Source organism: Arachis duranensis, chromosome 8 (assembly GCF_000817695.3).
Source record: "Arachis duranensis cultivar V14167 chromosome 8, aradu.V14167.gnm2.J7QH, whole genome shotgun sequence".
Classification (NCBI taxonomy): domain Eukaryota; kingdom Viridiplantae; phylum Streptophyta; class Magnoliopsida; order Fabales; family Fabaceae; genus Arachis; species Arachis duranensis.
In genome coordinates this window covers 44,584,094-44,595,708 of record NC_029779.3, presented here as the reverse complement: position 1 = coordinate 44,595,708, position 11,615 = coordinate 44,584,094, and the positions used below count along the sequence as shown (strand labels likewise).

Below are 11,615 nucleotides of genomic sequence, written 5' to 3'. Positions count from 1 at the left end.
TTTTTACATAGATAATTCGAATATCACCAAAATAATGTATTGCTCTTTCTCCCTTAGGTAATTTCACATGTTAATTCAATTGAATATCTCTGTGTGTCACATCCCAAGTATCTCTATCTCTGTGTACAGTTGGTTGTTTTACATAAGTATGTATAATCCAAAATACACCGTACTTTTTACATAGTAAGTTGTGTTAATAACAGGTATCTCTGAACAATCTAAAATACAACGTACCATTTTATGTAATCAGTTGCATATGTTGTCATGAAAGACGTGAAAATAATGTACTTTGAGCCTTCACAATTTGAGTGCAATAACATGAAATATATAGTACAATCTGAGAAATACCTCTAGAATTTTATGAGAAATATCACGTGGCATCTAAAATTATGTGTCAATATCATAAATTTTTGTGCATATTAAATAATTCAAAATACCTGTTGTGTTTCAGAAATACCTTTATAATTTCATGAAAAATGACGTGTCTTATAAGAGCACATATATCAGTATCAGATGCTGATATCTCTGTGTGTGTCACATCTCATGTATCTCTATCTCTGTGTACAGTTGGTTGTGCACATAAATATGCATAATCTAAAATGCATTGTACTTTTTACATAGTAGGTTGTGTTAATACCAGATTACCAGGTATCTCTGTACAATCTAAAATACATAGTAACTTTTCATGTAGTTGGTTGCATATGTTATCATAGAAGATGTGACAATAATATATTTTAAGCCTTTACAGTTTAGTGTAGTAACATGAAATATAGAGTATAATATGAGAAAAAAGTGTACAATCTGTTATCAAATATAGAGTCCATGCATGGAGAAAAATTGGGTCAATCAAAAGAACACGAAAAGATCAATAACTTGCAAGAGAGAGGATATATGGAACACGATAAAATCTCATGTTCACTTAATTTGGATATTTTTTTCTCAATTCTTTTGTTGAAACTTTAGGTTTCCTGCAGATGTCAACATTACCAGAGATGCCGTATTAGGGCCCCCTTGCTGCAATGAGATTTTCTACTGTTGTCATTGTCATAACGAGGCAAAGGTCAGTTCATCTTTTTTTTTTTCAAATTTTAGTTCCAAGACATTTATATTTCTTTCTTGTTCCTCAAGTTGATCATTTTGTATAAGATAAGTTTTCATGTTATTCATTAGATTAAGTGAGAAGTCTAATTTATAAAGAAAGTGTAAAAGTGAATATCAATTAATTCAAACTACTCTTGACAAACAACCGATTTTTCTTTAGTGCTAGATTCCATTACTTAGGACTTTGAAATGGTTATTTTTATTTCTCATGCTGCGACATCCAATTTTTTTCTCTTTCATTAGAACTTAGTTCACTTATCATGTTTTCTCTGCAGAATGATATCAGGTTGATCAAAAGCTTAGACATGACATTCCCCATCATTAAGTTAAATAGGTAGGCTTATTTATTTGAACATAGATAATTCGAGTATCACCAAAATAATGTATTGCTCCTTCTCCCTTCTGTTATTTTACATGTTAATTCAATTGAATATATCTGTGTGTCACATTCTAGGTATCTCTACCTCTGTGTACAGTTAGTTGTGTCACATAAGTAGGTTGTGTTAATACCAGGTATCTCTGTACAATCTAAAATACATGGTACCTTTTTATGTAATCGGTTGCATATATTGTCATAAAAGACGTGACAATAATGTACTCTGAGCCTTCACAGTTTGAGTGCAGTAACATAAAATATAGAGTACAATCTGAGAAATACTTCTAGAATTTCATGAGATATATCACGTGGCATCTAAAATTATGTGTCAATATCAGGTATTTTTGTGAGTATTGCATAATTCAAAATACCTATTGTGTTTCAGAAATATCTTTATAATTTCATGAAAATGACGTGTCGTATAAGAGCACATGTATCAGTATCAGATGCTGATATCTCTGTGTGTGTCACATCCCAGGTATCTCTATCTCTGTGTATACAGTTGGTTGTGTCACATAAGTATGCATAATCCAAAATACACCATACTTTTTACATATTAGGTTGTGTTAATACCAGGTAGGGCTGGAAGTGAGTTGAGCTAGACCAAACTCAAGTTTGGCTCACGAAAATTAAGCTTGGATCACGGCTCGGCTTATTAACAATCGAGCCTATTTCGTAAGCTCAAGCTTTGCTCCTTCTCCCTTCTGTTATTTCACATGTTAATTCAATTGAATATTTTGGGTTGTTTTTCAGGTGATATGTTCACTTTGTGGGACTGAACAAGAGGCAAGGAAAGATCTAACTATTAGCATAGATTATGATAAAGCTTTATTTTTGTTTAGTAAGAGAAATACCTTTATGCTTGCAAGTATGCACAAGTGTTCAAAGACATTATTCATATGAGAAGTTCTATGGTGTGGATGGTATTATGCTTTACATCAGCCCATTTCCTTTTTAATGCTACCTTTGAGATGTTTTTATCCATAAAGAAAGTTGTTTCTACACAACTGCACCACATATGGTGATCCAAGCCCAAAAACCAGTCATAGTCACATAGACAAAAAGAAATACAACTTACTCATTAATCTCAACTTGCCAAAAATAATTAGCGTCTCATTAGCCTTATTAATTTTCCGTACAGCAGTAGATATGCAAAAGTACTGGTACTGCCTGATATGCTATCCCATTAACTGAACCTATAAGCATAAACAATCCCAAACGTGTTCATCAACTACGGTATCCACATAATAGATGTTTAATGCCATCTACACCATAGAACTTCTCTATTCATATTCATAGACAATCATCAATAAATTTTTTTGGCTTTTGTAAGTTAGAAGTTAGAACCCACTAAGGCTTAGTTTGGTAAAGCTTTTGCTTTTTAAAAGTAGCTTATAAAAGCTGTCTTTTAAAAGACAGCTTTTTAAAAGCTGCAGCACTTACGTTTGGTAAAATCAAATTAAAAATGACTTTTAATAAGTACAAGCACCATAATTGTGTTTGGTAAAACAGCTTTTAAAAGTTGAAAAAATTATAATAAACATGTTTATAACAAAAAAATAATTTTTTGTTCAAATTCTTTAAAATTTTATATAATATTTAAAATAAAATAATGTTAAAATAAAAAATTCATAATAAACATAAATATAATAAATAAATTCTTCTATTTTTTAACTTTAAAATTTTATATAAGTATCATAAAAATTTATTTTATCCTAAACATCATTACTAAAAATATTAAATTACCTAAATTACTATAATCTAATTTTTTCCACCAATCAAACTTAATGCTGTATTATTTCGAACCATCTCCATAGTTCCAAGAAACTTATCTCCAACTTTTTCAACTCCATTTTCAGCTTCACCTTCATCGCCATATCCATCTTCTTCTTCAAGCTCAACGTCCTTCATTGTGCAATTTCTTTTCCATCATTTTTCTCTTCAGATGTGATCAAATTCATTGTTGTATCCATCAAACTTATCATATGATAACAAAAATTATTCCATAAGTTCATACAAAAATTGAAAGATTGAAAACAAAGTAAATCATAAAATTTTAAGTCAAGTATACCTAAATACTTGTTATGTGGTACACAATAATAAATTTTATAAAGTATTATTATCAATTAATAAGACTAATAAACATACAATATTATTCTATTCTAGTAGGCTAATAATAACACAGGAACCGGATATATTATAAAAACAAAAGAATCATAGAATAATTAATTAACATTACTTGAAAAAAAAATCACAAGAAACAATAAACTGATAATATGATTCATGAATCAAATTTTGGAGTTCTAATTGAATCAATTAACACTTTATTTTGATACTAACTCAAATTTTAGAGACTAATAATTAACATATTTACTTGATTTATTCTCTGTACTAATATAAATAGATTTATCATTAGTGAATAATAAAATTTGTATGTAATCCAATGTTAGTACTGGGTACGTCCATTACCCACCTATGTATATTGGCTCACCTTTACAGATCATAAAAAATGGGACACATATCTCAAATAAACTACTCTTATGATTATATATCTATATTTACATATGTATATACATGTTGTTATTATAATTTGGACTAATGCTCATGCAAAAAAAATTTTATGATTGGTTTTCATCAACCTCTTCCCGTTTCAAAGAACAGAAAAAAACAAACAAACATAATAGATCTACTGAAAAAATACAAAATTAACGCAAAAAAAAATAATATAAATAGATAGAAGTTCATACCTAATATGTGATAGAGATGTATTTGTGTTGAAATTTGTGAAGATTAGGTTGAAAAATAAAAAATATATGAAGATTGTGTTAGATTTTATGAAGGTTAGGAATAGAAGTTAGAAATATATGAAGATTTTAATGGCAATATAATAGCGGGAAATATGTGCGGGAAAATGAAAAAAATTTGGTAAGCATAAGCTAGCTTTGAAAAGCTCCCTCCTAGGTACTTTCAAAAGCACCCCTAACTTTTAAAAGCCGCAAGCATAAGCACTTGAGCTTTTTAATTTACCAAACGCAAAATGACGTGCTAGCACCTCCTGAAAAAGTTTTACCAAACCCAGCCTAAGTTTACTCTTGTGGCCATGTGGGTGCACTTTGAATATACATTAAATATGTTAATAGAATAATAGCAGTATATGATCTTTCTCATAATTTGTTTGATAAATGAGTGGTATTATCTTTATTTTATCATAGATAAATTCAATTTTAGTGTGTGGTGCAGTCGATTTAAAATATAAAAGTTCTATGTTTGATAAATTCATTCCAAAGATAAAAATTTATCAAGAATTGAATTTAATTCAATTTTGTTTTCTTTTCTTATCTCATCGTACTTTCCAAACACATGGTATGGATGTAAAGCTAGATTATGTGTCTAAAACAACTTTGATTGATGAACAAGGCACAAACAGAAATCATGTTTACTTCACCATCTAACCCCATGTAGAACATGCATGATGCATATAAATATATTCATTTCTTGAAATCAGTTACTTTTTTACAAGATTAAATAACCATTTTGATCTTTTTAAAGATACAAAATTGAACAAAAATAATTTTTAAACAATAATAATAAATTTATCCTTAATACCAATCACCATTGACACCAATCACATTACCATCATCATCATCAATCATCACTATTGTCGACACCAACCGATAACCACCACCACCGCCATTAGCAAACCGGTAAGACACAATAATTACCGCTTTGTATTTTTAATATGCGGGTAGAATGTGGTGTTTTTAAATAAGGTAGAATTTGTGTGTTTTTTATTTATATGGATACCACAAATCTGAACAAATTTGAAGGTCAGATTTGTGGTGTTTTAAATTTCTTTTTTGTTAATAACCACAAATCTGACCCTCAAATTTCAGATTTGTGGTTTTAATTTTTTTTTAAATACAAATCTAAAGGTTAGATTTGAGTTTTTTTTATTTTAAATTGTTTTGAATATACAAATCTGACCCTCAGATTTGTAATTCTATGAAATTTGACCTTTAGATTTTTCTACTTCCCCAAATCTAAAGATCCAATTTGTTATTTAAAATAAAAAAATAATCCATATCCAAAAAAAATACACCAATTATCCATAATAATAAATTACATACAATTTTTTTCATATAAAAAAATAGCCCCACTAATTACAAGCAACAAAGACATCACAAGTGGCAGTTAATCCAACAGTATCAACCATATATTTGCCAGATTTGGCCATTCAGTTTCATCAAGGCTTAGACTGCAGCAGAGAAAGTAATATTAGGACCGAAGAGTAAAATTTTGGTAAAAAGTAAAAGTTAATTTTTTTTAGTAAAAAAAAACTACAAAAAACTTTATCCTCTACAATATACATATTTTTTTATAAATTTAATGAAGGTTGTCAAATTTCACCCAGTTGTACTTTTCACTACAAAAATTCCCGCAGCAAAGACCACAGAAATTACACACAAGGCAGAATTATGTGCCAAAAATTAAAATATTAACACCATTGTTATCAACTTACCTACCAAACAAAAATAATAATAAATGCCCAATAATCGCAGGCAATAATTGTATGCTACATACAATTTTCTTTTTATGTAAAAGAAGAATCAAACTTGAAGATTAGTTTGAGTCCCCAGTCTCCACAAACACTAAAAAGTAAACACAAAGATCAAGTTAAGGTTCGTTCAAGCTAATTAGTACACTACATTACAACCCATCTCGCAATTAAAAATTTCATATAACATATACAAATAATAAATAATTATTAAATAAAAAGATAAGTGCTTCTCTATATAGTAAACACTCTTCGAAAGGGAGAAGGAAGAAAAACATAGCGAGCACTAACCGTCATTGATACACAAAAGCTTTAATTTTTTCATTCATATTTTTCAAATATCTATCTTTCTGTAATGAAAAAGGCATATTGATAGTTGAGAGAAATCATAGAAAAAGCCAAAGAGTTTAAAAAAAAGACAAAAGTGATAGATTTCAAAAAAAAAAGCCAATCTTGAAGTTTATTTGTATGGTTATTTTTAAAGATATGAGCTGGAATTAGGCTTGTATAATTTTTCTTTTGTAAGTTAGGTTAGTACTAAGAGTTTATAGGTGATCTAAGTTTGGTTTGAGCCTAGGGGTTAAGAATTAGATTTAAATTCTTATGTAGAAAATAGGTGTTTATAATCATTGAATTATAGCAAAAATTTTATCATAATCTATATTAGAGATTGAATATAAACTTCTGCTGAATCAGAATATATAATTATATACCATTTTTTGTACCCTATTCTTTTTGTTTTTAGGTATGAAACAAAAACAAATAATCTTTTGATTTATCAATTCTATTATGCTAACAGTCTAAACTCTAAAGTTTAATATCCTGGATCCTTGTTTCAACTCCCATAAAAACCATCAATTAGAATATATTGACTAAAAAATATTAAGTGACGTAATTATCAGGAGAAATATTATAAAATATATTTTTTCATAACTATGGTTTTTGTCTCAAATTTCGGTTTTTCTTAGTAAGCTTTTTAATGAAATAACTTATCCAAGGTATAATGAGATAGTATATTATTTTTCCTTCAATGAGATTTTTTTTCATTTGGAAAATTTGGATAAATGGTCAAATTCGTTCTTAAAAGATTACAAATTTTTTAAATTAGTCCTTAAAAGATTTTAAATTAATCACATTAGTCTTTCTGTTATTTTTTTCGTTAACAGTTGCAAAATTTGTTAGTGTGACATGTTAAGTGATACTACAATACACACATGTGAGTCTTAATTTACTATTAGTATGATAAGTTTATGGAATTAAATCAAATTAAAACCTAATTGAGGGAATAACTTGAGATATTAAAATCCCTCAATTTGGAGTTGATTTGATCTAATTTCATAAGTTTATCATGTTAGCCGCCAATTAGAACTACTAAGTGTGTATTGTGGTGTCATTTAACGTGTTATATCAACAAATTTTGACATGAATAGTGACGAAAAGACTAAAATAACTAACTTACAATCTTTGAAAGATGAATTTAATTAAATAAAAATGTTCGAAAACTAATTTACAGAACGAGTGATATTTCGAAAGACTAATTTAACGATTTACATCGTAAAATTTTAATGACATCTCGAAAGACTAATTTAACGATTTACATCGTAAAATTTTAATGACATCGTAAAACTTTAATGACACTAGTCTATCGTAGTAATATCCAAAAAAAAGTGTTACAAATGTAATATTATAGATATTCTAAATTGTAAGTGAATTTTAAAATTTAAATTGATAATGATTTATAAAGGTAACCTAGCTTAATTAACTAAGAGTTATTTGACTATAAATAACCTCGTTGTTGTGTTTTAAATTAAGCATTCATTAACTAAAATCATCTCTTATTCTGTATATTTTCTTTTCTCCTGTTCTCTAAAGCCTCATTCTTAAATTTATAACATACATGTAATTATACTTTTTTTTTCTTTTATTTTTTGACCAATTTTTTAGATCAGTAGTCAAGCCAAATATGATTAGTGTTAAAATGGAAATAAAACTTTGGAAGCCAAACCCCCCAATCCTCTTTATAAGTTATAGATAATAACATAGAGTTTCTGATACTACAACCAAACATCAAAAAGATAAGGGAAGCCGGAAAAATGTGCTTCAACCCTTCATTAGTTTAATTTAGCATGCTACTAATCAGTTTTTCATAACATACAAACTCTGCTTCATATATAAAAGAAAGAAACCAATCTCCGAAGCTTAAACGTGAAGCAGAAACCACCAAAGACCCTATCAAAGCTTGAAAATTGATCAGACACCAACAATGGCGGATGCATGCAAACGCGACGATGTACAAAATGACCATCCATGGCTGCTGATAGATGCACGTAAAACAGCTCATAGTGTAACAGATGATCATGGTGCGTCCACGCCTTCTCATTGTTCAATTCAGAGGAACTGTGGGGAGTTTAGGAATATGAACTAGACTCGAGTATAGTTCTATCTATTAGATGTGATGATTCCAGTCTCAAAAAGTTTCTCACCATGTTCTTGATTTGGAGAGTTCCTAGAAGAAGGAGTATTATCTGATTCTTCCTCTAACTCCTCGTCATTCATGATCTCCAAGGCACGGCATGTTAGACTGCAAAATGCTCTTTCACCCCTGCAGTGTTGTTGTAAAAGAACATCCAAATCTTAATTAGAATCAAATTCAATCATTCAAAGAAGACAGGGGTAGGTACCCGCAGGTACGGGTTGTATTGTTATCCCTACACAAACGGGCAATCGATGCGAGGGAGATTTTAAATTAAGGGAATTTCTACACATACTAAATTAGTAGGATTTATGGTTTCTCCTCGACAAATAAATGTGTATAGAGTAATATGATTCTTCCTATTTGGGGTCTATGTAAGTTGTCCTAATTCTTGAATGTTGTATAAATTATATTATAACCTATGCCATTGTTAGTGAAATTTTGAATTAGAAAGATCTTTAGTTCACTATTAAGAAGCTACATACATCATCACTAAGAATATATAACAAGATGGAAATGTAATAGTACCAAGTTATAACTCACCTATACATGTAAATATCTTTACCCTCTTCAAGCTTCTTCTTGCAATGGTGGCAGAAACTTAAGAACTCACTAGAGGGATAATGGATTGGAGTTTGTAGCAGGGATACTACTCCCTTCTCCTTTTCCATCTCTTCAATTTTAAGATGATTCTTGAACTCATCGTTGTTGTCATGATGAGTCTCCAAGATGCAATCACAAAAAATGTGAGTTGTTTTGGGATTCGGGCCTCGCGAAATCACACATGTATAGTCCTCAGAGTTTTCAATCTCATTAGCTGATAAAGACTTTATGAATTCATTGGAACAAGAGCACATGGAAAGTGTGTTTTTTGAGTAGTTCTTGCTTCCTCCAATAAAATGAGGAGGGGAGCTCAATTGGGTGGTTGTGTTCATCACAACCACATCTTTCAAAGCAAAATCGTCCTTGTTTGGATCGGTATTCGACGAATTAACCAAATCAGAATAAAGGGTCTTCAACGGACTACAAGAATCCAATGAACATGACCTTGTTTTCCCAAAAATCTCATGGTCTAAGCCACTATCTCCAATCTCAAATAGAACACTAGACTCACTACCACCCTTTTGGAGAATAGATCCAATTTTTTGTGTTGTGAAAGGAGGAGGAGCCTTACAAAAATCTTTAGGCAATGACTTTGATGATGTTGAATCAAAATTGTAATCCAAATAGGCCTTTTCACAATTTGAGGCCTTGGGAGTAACACTAATGTTCTTGCTCTCAGAACACCTTAGAATCTTCCCATTGAACTTGGGACAATCTTCCAATGAATCTATAAGGCTTAGTCCTACTTTGCAACAATCCCAACTCCTTTGATTACATGATGATTTTGGGGTCCTAATATTAACAACATGGTTCCCAAGATTTGAAAGAACTCTAGAATCTAATGGAGAAGTAGGGCTTCTAACTGAATCAGCATCTAAAAGACCTTTAGGACCAAAACCAACAAAGAGACATGGGACATTGTTGAAAATTGAATGGTTTTGTTGAGTTTTGTTTTGCCCCAAAGCAAGGAACTGAGGAGAATAGTGATCAGAATTTGAATCCATTTGGTTCTGATCCTTCTGCTGTGACCTGCTCCTCTTTCTCAGCATTATCTCAAACACAAAAGAACCTGTTCAATAATCAGACCAACATATATTGAATGAACAATTTTTTTAAAAATAATAATAATTTAAGTATGAATGGATAAAGAAATGACACTAAATAGGGATAAAGCTTGAAACTTTGAATCCATATCACACAAATCAAATGAAATTTCCAAAAAATATATGAAAGTACATAAATGAAGAAGCTCAAGAAAATGGAAGCTATTAATTTCCACCATGCAAGACCCAAAATGGAAACTAAGAAAAAGGGGGGATAAAAAATAAAATAAAAAATAAAAAAAATGATGATAAAGGACACCAACAACAGAGATAGCACACTGCAACAGAACAGCATCATAAAAATAAAAATAATAAAAACACCAAGAAGAAGAAGAAGAAGAAGAAGAAGAAGAAGAAGAAGAAGAAGAAGAAGAAGAAGAAGAAGAAGAAGGAAATGGAACAATCATAGCAAAAGGAAATAAATTTATTAAAAAAAGTAAAAAAGAAAAACCCACCTGGGATTCTTTCTTTTGTGTCTCTTTCTCAATATGAAGAACACCAGAGAGAGATGATGCTGTGAATGAAGAAGAGAACTCACAAAACAAAACACAACACAAATGCAGTTACGAAAAAAGAAAAAGAAAAAATAAAATGACAATGGAGTATGTGTTTGTGAAACTTGTTGCAGTTACTAGTACTCTTCATAGGTCATAACTCACTACTCTCTCTCTCTCTCTCGCTAATGCATGCCTCAAAATCAGAGCGAAGCAGTGAGCTTCTGAAATACTCTTCTCTCTCTTTCTCTCTCTTTCTCTAGAATAAATGTGGTAGTACTATACAGAATACAAATACAATGCTGAATTTCTTCTGTACCAGCCCACAGAATTGAGAATTGTTTTTGTGGTTTGTACGTTCCCCATTTTACCTCCATTGTTCATTGCATTAATTTTCATTTTTTTCCCTTTTATTTTCTTTTTATGTTACCTTTTTTTTGGTGACTTTTTTTTATGTTACCTTTGTTACATGTAATTGGTAATCTGCATCAATTAAGAAAACTCTGTTTTAATTAATTCATCCATGATGTGAAGGGTTATGACTTATGAATATGATATTAGAATTAAATTTTTAACTTCACAAGTAGTTTCGTTAGGACAAAATTCTAGGTTTTTTTTTAAATGAAACGAGTGATATTCTAATATTATAATTTTTTTATGTTTTAAAAATTGTGGAGGGAACTAAAATTGGAGAATTCGACTTTTTTGAAATTAAAAGATCTAATTTTTATACTTAAGAAATTAAAGAGTTTGATTTTTGTACTCTTTACAAATTAAAAGGTTGAATTTATGCATTTTAAATTAAACAGTTTCATATTTAAAATTAACATACAACCATTCACAATTTAAAAAAGTGCAAGTGCCATTTCAATATCAAAAATAAAAAATAATTTTTTACACATCTCATATC

General features: G+C 29.8%; 1 protein-coding gene across 2 annotated transcripts; it reads right to left on the bottom strand.

Annotated features, from left to right (window-relative positions):
• Positions 1-8,023: 8,023 nt before the first annotated feature.
• LOC107463099 (FCS-Like Zinc finger 10) lies at positions 8,024-11,028 on the bottom strand. Of its 2 annotated transcripts, XM_052252527.1 has the most exons (4): positions 10,808-11,028; positions 10,667-10,725; positions 9,049-10,177; positions 8,024-8,634 (listed from the first exon to the last, which is right to left on the bottom strand). In XM_052252527.1, exons 3-4 carry the CDS (start codon positions 10,155-10,157, stop codon positions 8,472-8,474), a joined length of 1,272 nt encoding a protein of 423 aa, XP_052108487.1. In that variant the 5' UTR covers positions 10,158-10,177; positions 10,667-10,725; positions 10,808-11,028; the 3' UTR covers positions 8,024-8,471. The 2 variants fall into 2 exon arrangements, with proteins under 2 accessions (XP_052108487.1, XP_015937322.1); XM_016081836.3 differs by having other exon boundaries at positions 10,667-11,028.
• Positions 11,029-11,615: the final 587 nt, after the last annotated feature.